Here is a 12,495-nt window from a genome sequence, read left to right as displayed (position 1 = left end):
CTGAGTGATTCCAGTCAGGCTTCCTAAGCAGCCAATTGGCCCGGTTGCTAGGGTGGGTAGGGTCACGTTGGGTTAACCTACTCGTGGTCACTATAATGTGGTTCTCGCTCTTGGTGGGGCACGTGGTGAGTTGTGCGTGGATGCCACGGAGAATAGCGTGAAGCCTCCACACGCGCTAGGTCTTCACGGTAACGCGCTATAAGACACGTGATAAGATGTGCAGATTGACGGTTTCAGACGCTTAGGCAACTGAGATTCATCCTCCGCCACCCGGATTGAGTCACTACGCCACCACGAGGATTTAAGAGCGTATTGGGAATTGGGTATTCCAAATTGAGGAGAAAAGAGAAGAAAAAAAACTATCTGCATTGATTTTTGCCGAAAACCTTTAGTGTCAAACAGAAACTATCTGCACCGATTAATCTGTGAAACCGATATATCGGTCCACCTCTAGTTTGTGCCATAGCAGCTTTATCTTTGTATTGCACACTTTCCATCCTGCAACTAGATTTAAAAATGAATTACCTACCTTTATTAGAAAAAAGTTTTTTTAGATGTAAAAATCTGCATCCCTCTCCTGGAAAAGCATATCAAGGAATGCGAGATAGTGTGCATTAGTGTGTATCATTTAGTTGGCTATTGTTTATGACATCAGCATCTCTTTATTGTTTTTGCAGACATCTGGCAGAGGTTCTGGTACCCCATCACAAAGAGAACATGAGCTCCAAAAAGAGAATCTCAAGTTGTCCACAGAAAACCTGGAGATTCGCTTTCAACTGGAACAAGCAAACAAGGACTTACCGCGACTAAAAGTACAGTACAAGTCTAAGTTATTACACCTGCATGTTTACTTTATTCTGTCTGGTCTACTTATTGGGATTGCTGTACTCTTTTTTTATTTCTCTCTCTCTTTATATGAAGGATCAGGTGTCTGACCTCAAAGAGATGTGTAATGTTCTGAAGAAAGAGAAAGCTGAAGTGGAGAAGACGCTCAGTCATGTCCGAGGGGTAAGTGCCAACATCTGTGCAGCCTTAAAACAGACCTTGGCTTCTCATCTCCACATTCATGTCTTATGCTCCTTCTTGTGCAGTCTGGGCGAAGTGGGAAATCCATACCTGAGCTGGAGAAGACCATTGGGCTGATGAAGAAGGTAGTTGAGAAAGTTCAGAGAGAGAACGAGAGCTTAAAAAAGACATCAGAGGGCAACGTTCAAGAGCAGCTAACCACATTGGAACGGGACCATGGGAAACTTAAGGTGCATGTTGAGAACGAATTGAAAAGATGATATGAATACGAATGTGTTCTCTTTATAAGTATAACCACAATGGACTGAGGAATGTAGCTTTGCCATTGGTTTGGAAGAAATGCTATTCTACAGTAATCCGTCATAATGTGCAAATTCTTTCCTTTTTGTTACAGTCAGAATATGAAAAGATGAAAGGAAAATTAGAGGAACAGCTAAACGCAAGACTTGAGTCAAAAACTAAAGGCATTGAGAAAATCATGATGGAAAACGAACGCTTGCGTAAAGATATTAAGAAGGTTTTCCTTTTTTAATCACTTTAATTCATTACCTCTATGCTAAGAAAACATTTATGAATATGGTCTATGATAGTAGGTGTCAAAATATATTTTGCCAACTTGCAGGAAGCAGAGGCTGCAGAAAAGCTGAGGGTTGCAAAGGCCAGTCTTGAATTAACTAATGAGAAGCTGCGGGCAGAGTTTGAGGAGACCAACCAGAGACTTTTATTAGCCCTGTCTAAGGGGCCATCTTTAGAGGGTGCAGACAGCAAGACCTGGAAATCTTCTGTTGTGACTAGGTAGTATATTTATTTGAATCCCTAATCTGTTTTAAACACACACTCATTCAGAGCATTGCAGTACTGATTTAATATGTGTGTATAATCATCTTAAGATCAGTTTTCTATTTTTCTTCCATAAGATTATTTGAAAACAAGATGAAAGTACTTGAAAGTGAAATCTCCAAGAAAAACTCCAGCATATCAGAGCTGAAAGAGCAACTAAATGAGGCAAATGAGAAGCAGCACAATGCACATCTCAATGTCAGCCAGTTAAAGAAGCAAGTAAGACTCTGAACTCTCTATTATTATTCAGTCAATCAATCAATCAATCAATCATTAAACTCACATTGTTCCTTCACTAGAATGTGTACAAAAATAGAATATGATGGGGCACCTTTGCTTTTCCATAGAGATCTAATTAGCTAATATGTGTCAGCAGGTGGAGCTCCTAAAAAACATCCCAATAGAAGCAACAACTGATGAAGGCCTTGCTAAAGAGTATCAGTCAGTAAGGTAAAGTGTTTAAGAGGGAAAAGCCTACCAAAATATGAAATGTTTTCACAGAAGACAACTTATCTCGTTCTTCACCAAATTTGACCTATTTAGATTGGCCAATAAACAACTTGAGAGGGAGAAAGCACAACTTCTTCACCAGATCCAAAGATACGATGAGCTGTTTGGCACCAGCAAAGCAGGGCCAGGTAAGATCATTCATATTTTTGACTAAATCATATTGTTCTTGACAGGGTTGTTAGATTACGTAAAACATGGAACAATCTGTAATTTTGTAAAAAGACTATTTTTTCTTTCTAGGATACAGTGAGCTACAGGAACAAATTAAGACAGCAAATAATGAAAGGAAGAAATTACAGGTATCTCTGCTTGAAAACATTTAAAATTATCTGATGTTTTTAAAATCTCCAGTCTAACTTCATAAATGGCTGCTTTTATTTTTGAAGGATGAAGTGAGAAAGCTGACCCGAGAGCTGGAAAACTTTGACCCAACATTTTTCGAGGAGCTTGAAGATCTGAAGTTCAATTACAATCTGGAGGTGAAGAAAAACATTGTCCTTGAGGAACAGTTGAAGAAACTGTCGGATCAGTTTGGAGTGGTGGTTGAAATTCCAGTAGACGTATCTATCAGCTAACAGACATCAATTAATTTAAAGTAAAGGACAAGATGACTTAAGTTGTAAATATTATTGTTACTACTCAATTAGAACCAAATATGTACACTGATAATGTGGGAACTTGCATAGCTTTATATAAGTTAGTGTTTTTTTTTGTTTTTTGTTTTTTTAAATGGTTGCTTAGTTATTTTTTGTACAATATATTTATTTATACATTTTCGTATAAAGTTAAGTCTTAGAATATTTTAGTTTTATGGCCTTTCTAGCAATTTATTCACATTAACTGCAGAGTTTGCGTTGTCACATTTTTTTAAACATAAAGCATCGTCAAAGCATTGCTTTTAACTTCATGGCTGTGTTACTATTTACTTTGGGATTTTTGGTTTTCCATTGTATTTATTTACATATTGTTTAACAGTTTTCTGGAACATACTTGAACATTAAAAAAAAAAGAATTAAAAAGAAACACTCTCACTATCTAAAAGCACAAGATATTGAAGCAATAACTCAAAATAGACTGTCATGTACTCCCAAATCTTCAGAATTCCACATCAGTTACTCACTTCCCAAACCTATAAAATCCTACAGTAGTTACTTCCCAAATCTACAGAATTCCAACTCAGTAACTTACCAAACCTACAGAATCCTACATCAGTTATATCCCAAATGTATAGAATTCAACATCAGTTAACATACTTCCCAAACCTACAGAATTCCATATCAGTTACTTTCTTTCCAAATCTACAGAATTCCACATCAGTTACTTACTTCCCAAACCTACAGAATTCCACATCAGTTAATTACTTCCCAAACCTACAGAATTCTACATAAGTTACTTCCCAAACCTACAGAATTCCACATCAGTTACTTACTTCCCAAATCTACAGAATTCCACATCAGTTACTTACTTCCCAAATCTACAGAATTCCACATCAATTAATTACTTCCCAAACCTACAGAATTCTACATCAGTTACATCCCAAATGTACAGAATTCCACATCAGTTACGTATTTCCCAAATTTATAAAATTCCCATCAGTCTCTTACTTCCATAATCTACAGTATTCCACATCAGTTCCTTACCAAACCTATAGAATTCCAAATTTTTTCTGATGATAAAATATCAGAAAGAAATACTACAGACTTACATTGACTGAATAATCAAATAGGCAAATGGAAAACACATTAACTCGAAATGTCAAAAATTCTAATTTAAACAAACCCACACAAGGCCTTTAACTAAGTTGCTCTCTCTCTGACGGTTTATCTTACTAACTGACAGTCTGTCTGAATATCTATCTTGATGGCAGTTTGTCTTACTGTAATATCTGTTTATCCATCAAACTTCAAAAAATTTTAAATAGATTAAACTTTCAGACAAGGCTTTTTCAAGCCATCATCAAAGTTTGTCTTGACAACTTTACCTATCTAGTTTCTTCTATACCGTTCGTTTTATAAAACTTGCCATATGGATTTCCATTAACATTGGTCCTGATAAGCTCTAGGGTTTGCTCCATGAGGTCTGCAAGAGGAACGCTGACGATTTCAAGAAATCCTTCATGTGTCCTCAAGACATGTGCAGTTCCAGCATTACAGTTGACCACAGAGGCGTGCCATCAGTAATATTTGTTGATGTAATCAACTGGAACCCACCCTGTCAAAAAATATAATTTGCTATTAGCATCCTTTATTTTTCCTCAGTGCAGTTTAACTTGCACAGAGATGTCTGAGAGGAAGGAGAGGTTAGACACCAACTCACCTGGGATGTGTCCGTTTTCATACGGCACTGGATGGTTCTCATACTGGACTCTCGCACTTTTCTGAAATCTTGCTATTCATTCCATACAACAAAACCTCTACTCAGTTGCATGATGCGTTGTGGTTTTGGGACATTTTAGCGAGAACGAGTACATGAGCAAAGTATCTAACCTGATAGCAATCCTTTCACAAATGCATCATTATTTTTGTGTGGCGCTTCATCCGTTCATTCCAAACTCCTAAACTCTTTCAATGGATGAAAATAATATATAAAATCCCTATATTCAGCCACAACATTAAAACCACCTGCCTAATATTATGTAGGCCCCCATCATGCCGTTTCAGTTTATTGTGGCCCATTCCCACCGGGGAAAGTCCCAGTTCTCCCTATGGCCAGTCCACCCATGCTCACCGGATGAGATCAGCAGTTACAGAAATACTCAAACCAGCCTGTGTGGCACCAACAATCATCCATGCGTTTATCTAATCAGCCAATCGTGTGGCAGCAGTGCAGTGCATAAAATCATGCAGACATGGGTCAGGAGCTTAAGTTAATGTTCACATCAACCATCAGAATGGGGAAAATATGATCTTAGTGATTTGTAGTTTGACATGATTATTGGTGCCAGACGGGCTGGTTTGAGTATTTCTGTAACTGCTGATCTCCTGGTATTTACACACGCGAGGCGGAGAAATTTAAGGCGGAGCACTGCAGGGGAGTGGAGAGTCTTCTCCCTGCCGTGAAGATTCCGCCTGCTGACTCGTGTATATCGACGGCAAAGGTAGAGGGCTTCTAGATAAGAGATGATCGCTGTCTTGAATGAAGAAATTCTGAGGAAATGGTGTCTGTGCATCTGTTTTTATAGAGGACAGTTTCGTGCCAAAACAGGTGGGGCTCAAACACCATAGCCGATATTAGAATATATATATATATAATATATATATACAGCGAGAGAGAGAGAGAGAGAACTGTGTCAGCAGTTGTCTAGTTAAGCTATTCGGCAGTATTCTTAACAAAAGAATACTTAATTTCCCTGACAAACACGCCATCTTGTGTAAAAATCTAATTGGCTTCCTTCCAAATTACTGCACCACCGACCATGTATATACTATTCACACTTTAATTAACAAACATGTCAAAAATACTGTCAAAACTGGGCTCTAGCAGTAAACATGAAGAAAACTAATGGCATGATTTTTTTAAAAAGGCCCAAGTTTCAAGAAAACAAATACCAGTTTACTATGAATAATCATATAATTGAACATAGCATGAGTTATACCTACCTTGGTATAACAGCATCAGGGAGTTTCAACATGGCAGTGAATACACTCAAAGAAAAAGCTTGAAGAGCCCTAAATGCAATTAAGAGAAAATTTTGTAATCTCCAAATTCCAATTAAAATCTGGCTGAAAATATTTGATAGTGTCAACCAGCCTATTGTGCTGTATGGTAGTGAAGCTTGGGGTCCACTCAGTCATCATGGCTATACACGTTGGGATAAACAACCAACAGAATCTTTACATGCAGAATTCTGCAGATACATCGTACATGTACACAGAAATACACCAACAAATGCATGTAGAGCAGAATTAGGCAGATACCCACTGATAATTAGCATTCAAAAGAGAGCACTTAAATTCTTTAGTCTCCTTAAATCTAGCCCCCGAGACACCCTTCAATCCAAAGCCCTCCATATCCAAGAGCTGAGCCCAGAAAAGAGTCCCCTAGTTGGTGCTGAGACTAATCGTCCCCCCTCAAACACACTTTGACCAGTCTCACATCAACACTGTTCTCCAAACACCAATCAAAGTAAACCAAATTATAACGCAATGCAAAGAAACCTATTTGGAACATTGGAAAGAAGAAACTAAAAGCCAAAGTCGATTAGAATGTTATCTGGCCCTAAACAGAGATTATGAGTTGGCAAAATATCTCTACTGTCAGAGATAGAAAACAGAGACAGATCCTAACCAAATACAGGCTCAGTGACCACACATTGGCAATTGAAACAGGAAGACACAAAAAATCATGGCAACCAAAAGAAAACAGAATATGTGCTCACTGTTGGACAGGTGAGGTCGAGACAGAAATGCACTCCCTCTTAAAATGTGAAACTTTCAGAGAAATAAGGAATGTTTACTTAAACAAGTTTAACTCTGAAACTTCAGACTTTAAAAACCTAAATGACCTCTCAAATTACAAATACCCCTCGGAGAAGGAGACAGGGCACATCTTGCTGCCCAATATGTATCAACATGCCACAACCTGAGGGACAGTGAAAGATCTGGACAAACACACACAGACAATGTGATGTGATGTGATATGGTCAAATAAATAATAATAATGTATATATTGCTGTTATTTATATATTACTAATAATTATATTATATACTGTCCAAGTTATTGGACAAAATGTATTTTGCTTTTATATTATTTATTCTATATGATGCTTTGGCAACATGGTTTTTGAAACTTTCATGCCAATAAAGCCCATTGAATTGAATTGAGAGAGAGAGAGAACATTTTTGAAGAGAGAAAAAAAAAACTATAAAAAAAATGTCTCTCTTCCAAAAAATGCTTCATTTTACATATCAATAAACATGTAATCTTGTGCTTTTAATGGTTAAATATGTTAACGCTATTAGTCGTTTAGCAACTTGATTCATTCTCAGATGTTTGGGGTTCATTTGGTAATGTTAATGCATGAGTGAGTAGAAGCGCACATTCAACCGGACGACTGCAATGGAGATATAACGAGAGATAATTTCAGGGATTGAGACTTTTAAGAAAATACGTTTTTAAATATAATTGTATCATCACATTTTACGCCCAGTTTATCAAAATGAAATGTTTAAGGTGAAATAAATAAGATGTATACACATTGCACAATTACATATTGTATTGAGGTAATTTCTTGTGCGAATGATTCATGTTACTAAACTAATTAAAAATTAGATCATAACTGTATCAAATATTATAATTCAAATCTTCCCCCTGGCGGAACCCGGGGAGCGACAGGCCTATAGGTGATTCCTCATCCCTCACCATTTTGTTTTTTGTAGCATTTTTCATCGGCGTAACTGTCTAGCATATGTTTAGACAGATCAAACATTTCAAAATAAAAAATAATTCCAGGTGTCACATATGTCAACGATATAGACAGCGTGTTTCAAAAGCATAGACAATGTATTATATTAAAATATATTATAATGAAATTCCACCATGAACGTCTGTCTGCACATGATATCCCCGTCCAGTCCCGAGGATTTAATTTATAAATCATATTTTTGTTTAGAAATTAGATTGCTTACAACAATATTAACATTACCAGATGTACCCCTAACACTTCAAAAGAACAGACATAATAATAATTTCCCCATGTTTCCTGTTTACTCAATACATTCCTTCGCTTCTACCATGTAACACTGAGCAAACGGCGTACGAGTGTTTAGAGACCAAAAAAATAACTCGTTATTACACGACAACTAATGCCATATCAAACATACGTAACCTGATTTTTTCTTGATTAAGGTTTGCAAACCCTTAAATAAATAATACATGTATTATTCAACTATATAGCAGCAGCAGCATTAAAAGCATTTACAGGTTTACAGATAGTGCCACCTGGTGGCCAAGGTTGGTACCACATGCATTTATTTTGAAGAGAGAAAAACATTTTTGAGAAAAAAAAAACTATTTTGGAAGAGAAAAAATTTTTTTTTTTTTTGAACAGAGAAAAAAGATAGGAAGACAGAAGTTTCAATACATACCAGCAAAAACTCCCGATTTGATCAGGTTTTTCCAGGTTTACCACCCCTCCTCACGCTGTACTCCCGATTTACAATTTCTCCCCATTAAATGACGATTTTCTGCATCAACACTTCGCTCATATGGGATTGTCCCTAATTTAAATATGAAATGATACGTTCTATATCGAATCAATACGGGACGCGATTTGTCCCCTAAGATGGTCAGAAATCGTTCTGTATCTATAATTTAACCTTGAAATAAGTTGAAAATGTGTATATAGTGGGTAAGGGGTAGTCTGAAAAGTCCACGCTAAAACTGTTCAGGGTGTGGTAAGGGACCGTCTGAAAAGTCCACATATTGCGCTAAAACGGTGGATTGTTTTTACTGAAAAACAGAACTGTTCAGTAAGATGTACAAAATGACACAGATCCAACAATGTATGAATACAATCACTGAGTCATAAAGACAAGAAACACAGGTGAAGGAAAATAAATAACAAACCAAAAAAACAACAACATATAAGCCAACACAGATGTATACATAAATAAGATAAAGATAAATAATCGAAGAAAATACAGCTTCAATACAACAGAATTTTCTTATTGTTTCTACACCCCTGTTAATAATGATTGCATTTATGTTGCCAATAGTTTTAAATGTACAAATAAAGTAAACAATAAAATAGTAACACTTAGAATTTTACAATGATTGTAGTGAGACCAATGTTAGATTTATGTGATGATACTTCAATGCTAAAATTTTATGAATTAAAATATTAAGCAAATGTCCTCTGAGAGGTTTATGATCTCATAACAAAAAAAAAATGCTGTAAAAAATCCTCTTCAAAAGTAATATTTAAATAAAATATAATGTAATATTATATATAATACTTTGAAAATAATACATCTCTCCTGAAAACGTTTATAAACAATTTAATGCCAATAAATTCAGTGACACCAACCTATGAATAGCCTTTTAAGTGGAAGAGAATCATATGCATTAATGACATTATTTCTCATTAAATAACATTTCATTTACATAGGCAGAAGTTCTTTTTCATCATGCCCTTTAAAAGCACTCAATTAGACTTAGGTAAATTTATACACAAGCATTTACCATTTTGGCATTATAGTTTTCCATTTTGTGCCATTTTACTTGTTTTGTGGCCAAATTACACCAGATCCAGACAGGCAGTAAGCCTTTCAGAGTGCAGAATGAAAAGCTCCAAAGGTACCAACAACAGGTGACTTAAAGTGGGTCTCTACAAAGCACCAGTCCTATAAACCCACTATGTAGTGGCGTGACCCCACAACTATCTCTGCTCTTCATCTAATGCTGAGCTCTATTTGATGTCTCCATCAGGCTTCATGCTGAAGGGTTCCAGACGCTCATTCTCAGGCAGTAGGTTATTGAGACGCTCCATCAGTGGTATCGTCTGGTCAATGCCCATCTGAATTCGTCTCAGAATCATAGACATCTCATTGACCTTTTGGATCTGCTCGGCATACTTGGCGTAACGCTTTTGCCTCTCCTGCATGATGCTGAATAGCGCCTCCACTGACAGATCCATCTAGCCATGGAATAACCAAAAAATACATTTTACAGTTGGCCTAGAGAAACAGACACATTCAGTAGAAAGGAATGGGGAATACCTCTTTTATCCTCTTAACCAGAGCAGTCTGGTCAAAAGCTACAGCCTCTGCACACTGGTGCAGATGATCCTGGTATCGGACACACAGCTGCAGTACCTGTGCAGAATCCAACTTCTCCAGACAGACAGTGCTGGGGGAGGTCTGACCACTGAGCACACCTGAGAAGATGACAGCAATTTTAGGATATAATTTTAAGTTACCTGATTAGCAACTTAATGACTTCAAATCAATTAGGAGAATACAATACTATCTGTCCGTGTCCAGTAGTTAGTTGGCCTGTGAACTGCTCTGTACCTTTAAGAAGAGGTTGGAAGGTGGGAATTTCTTGTAGCTTTATGACATCTGGATCATTATGGATGTTCCGTAATGACTGAGTTCCTTGGGCAACGACTACTATGTCATCCATTTTCGCTTTTTGCTTGGCTGGAGAGGGTACAACTGCAACAACAATAAGGTGGAATTTACAGATGGACAATGATGAGGACACACAGAATATGACAGAGTATAATGATCACCATCCATGTTTAACATATAACACAACACAGTATCCTAAAGCACAGATCAAATGTTCTGTACCTGAAGCACTAAAGTCTGAATGTTTATGTTCAGCATCTCCACTCTGTTCAGCACCCATTGTGCACTTTATCTCTGCTGTCAACACAAGCGCTGAACAAATAGCAAACAAAACACACATTTGTAAAATAAAAATATGCGTAATCTAAACTAATTGATGCCTTTACTACATAAATGTGCAAACATGTATGATTTACTTACTTTGATTTTGTTTTATTTAGCTGTTTGACTGCTGTTCCGATTTTTTTCGGTTGACCATTTAGTTGGTTAAAGAAGGAAATGCTGAATGGAAAGCTGAATAACGTCTTACATTGTAACTTATACGCAGAGCGACATGTTAAATCATAATCGTGAGTGCTTATAAACTAGTATTTCTCGCAAATACGATATAATCACTGAAGGTAAAGATAAAACATCCGGTCTGGTGACAGGGGACGCACAATGATGACGTCAATGATGATAGTTATGGGTCGTTCGCGAACGAGTCGGCTCTAAGAGTCGTCTCTTGTAGGTGAACGTTGGGAGCCAGCTCGCATATAAGAAGAGCCGGATCTATTAATACAAATATACAGGTGAAACTCGAAAAATTAGAATATCGTGCAAAAGTTCATTAATTTCAGTAATTCAACTTAAAAGGTTAAACTAATATATTATATAGACTCATTACAAGCAAAGTAAGATATTTCAAGCCTTTATTTGATATAATTTTGATGATTATGGCTTACAGCTTATGAAAACCCCAAATTCAGAATCTCAGAAAATTAGAATATTACATGAAATCAATAAAAAAAGGATTTTAAATACAGAAATGTCGGCCCTCTGAAAAGTATAATCATGCATATGTACTCAGTACTTGGTTTGGGCCCCTTTGCATTAATTACTGCCTCAATGCGGCGTGGCATGGATGCTATCAGCCTGTGGCACTGCTGAGGTGTTTTGGAAGACCAAGATGCTTCAATAGCGGCCTTCAGCTCTTCTGCATTGTTTGGTCTCATGTCTCTCATCTTTCTCTTAGCAATGCCCCATAGATTCTCTATGGGGTTCAGGTCAGGCGAGTTTGCTGGCCAATCAAGCACAGTAATACCATGGTCATTGAACCAGGTTTTGGTACTTTTGGCAGTGTGGGCAGGTGCCAAGTTCTGCTGGAAAATGAAGTCAGCATCTCCATAAAGCTTGTCTGCTGAAGGAAGCATGAAGTGCTCTAAAATGTCCCGGTAGACGGCTGCGTTGACTCTGGACTTAATAAAGCACAGTGGACCAACACCAGCCGATGACATGGCTCCCCAAACCAACACAGACTGTGGAAACTTCACACTGGACTTCAAGCATCTTGGATTGTGTGCCTCTCCATTCTTCCTCCAGACTCTGGGACCTTGGTTTCCAAATGAGATGCAAAATTTGCTCTCATCAGAAAAGAGGACTTTGGACCACTGAGCAACAGACCAGTTCTTTTTTTCTTTAGCCCAGGTAAGACGTTTGACATTTGAAGCCCATGTCCAGGACCCGTCTGTGTGTGGTGGCTCTTGATGCAGTAACTCCAGCCTCAGTCCACTCCTTGTGAAGCTCCCCACACATTTGAATGGCCTTTTCCTGACAATCCTCTCCAGGCTACGGTCATCCCTGCTGCTTGTGCACCTTTTTCTTCCACACTTTTCCTTTCCACTTAACTTTCTATTAATGTGCTTTGATACAGCACTTTGAGAACATCCAACTTCTTTTGCAATTATCTTTTGAGGCTTTCCCTCCTTGTGGAGGGTGTCAATGATGGTTTTCTGCACAACTGTCAGGTCAGCAGTCTTCCCCATGATTGTGAATTCAACTGAGCCAG

General features: G+C 37.6%; 2 protein-coding genes across 2 annotated transcripts in view; one reads left to right on the top strand and one right to left on the bottom strand.

The window, feature by feature from the left end:
• Window positions 1-3,366, top strand: part of LOC127640453 (centrosomal protein of 290 kDa) — a 39,526-nt gene extending 36,160 nt beyond the window's left edge. Inside the window, exons 44-53 of the mRNA XM_052123037.1 lie at window positions 678-812; window positions 922-1,008; window positions 1,092-1,256; window positions 1,421-1,543; window positions 1,649-1,821; window positions 1,944-2,085; window positions 2,243-2,316; window positions 2,410-2,504; window positions 2,617-2,675; window positions 2,763-3,366. Of these exons, the coding sequence (XP_051978997.1) occupies window positions 678-812; window positions 922-1,008; window positions 1,092-1,256; window positions 1,421-1,543; window positions 1,649-1,821; window positions 1,944-2,085; window positions 2,243-2,316; window positions 2,410-2,504; window positions 2,617-2,675; window positions 2,763-2,951 (1,242 nt within the window). The 3' untranslated portion in view covers window positions 2,952-3,366. The remainder of the gene's footprint in view (window positions 1-677; window positions 813-921; window positions 1,009-1,091; window positions 1,257-1,420; window positions 1,544-1,648; window positions 1,822-1,943; window positions 2,086-2,242; window positions 2,317-2,409; window positions 2,505-2,616; window positions 2,676-2,762) is intronic.
• A 5,164-nt stretch (window positions 3,367-8,530) lies between these two features.
• On the bottom strand, window positions 8,531-11,095 carry LOC127640648 (BLOC-1-related complex subunit 5). The gene is made up of 5 exons (XM_052123331.1): window positions 10,869-11,095; window positions 10,671-10,760; window positions 10,389-10,532; window positions 10,095-10,252; window positions 8,531-10,012 (listed from the first exon to the last, which is right to left on the bottom strand). Exons 2-5 carry the CDS (start codon window positions 10,726-10,728, stop codon window positions 9,785-9,787), a joined length of 588 nt encoding a protein of 195 aa, XP_051979291.1. The 5' UTR covers window positions 10,729-10,760; window positions 10,869-11,095; the 3' UTR covers window positions 8,531-9,784.
• Window positions 11,096-12,495: the final 1,400 nt, after the last annotated feature.

The sequence above is a fragment of the Xyrauchen texanus genome, chromosome 49, assembly GCF_025860055.1.
Source record: "Xyrauchen texanus isolate HMW12.3.18 chromosome 49, RBS_HiC_50CHRs, whole genome shotgun sequence".
NCBI classification, from domain to species: Eukaryota; Metazoa; Chordata; class Actinopteri; order Cypriniformes; family Catostomidae; genus Xyrauchen; species Xyrauchen texanus.
This window is presented reverse-complemented; position numbering and strand designations above follow the sequence as displayed.

Coding starts and splice junctions, on each gene's coding strand:
- LOC127640648 (XM_052123331.1), bottom strand. CDS start 10,728: ATGGGTGCTGAACAGAGTGGAGATGCTGAACATAAACATTCAGACTTT. Junction 10,533..10,670: donor TTCAGACTTTAGTGCTTCAG/GTACAGAACATT, acceptor TTGTTGTTGCAG/TTGTACCCTCTCCAGCCAAG. Junction 10,253..10,388: donor CTTCCAACCTCTTCTTAAAG/GTACAGAGCAGT, acceptor TCATCTTCTCAG/GTGTGCTCAGTGGTCAGACC.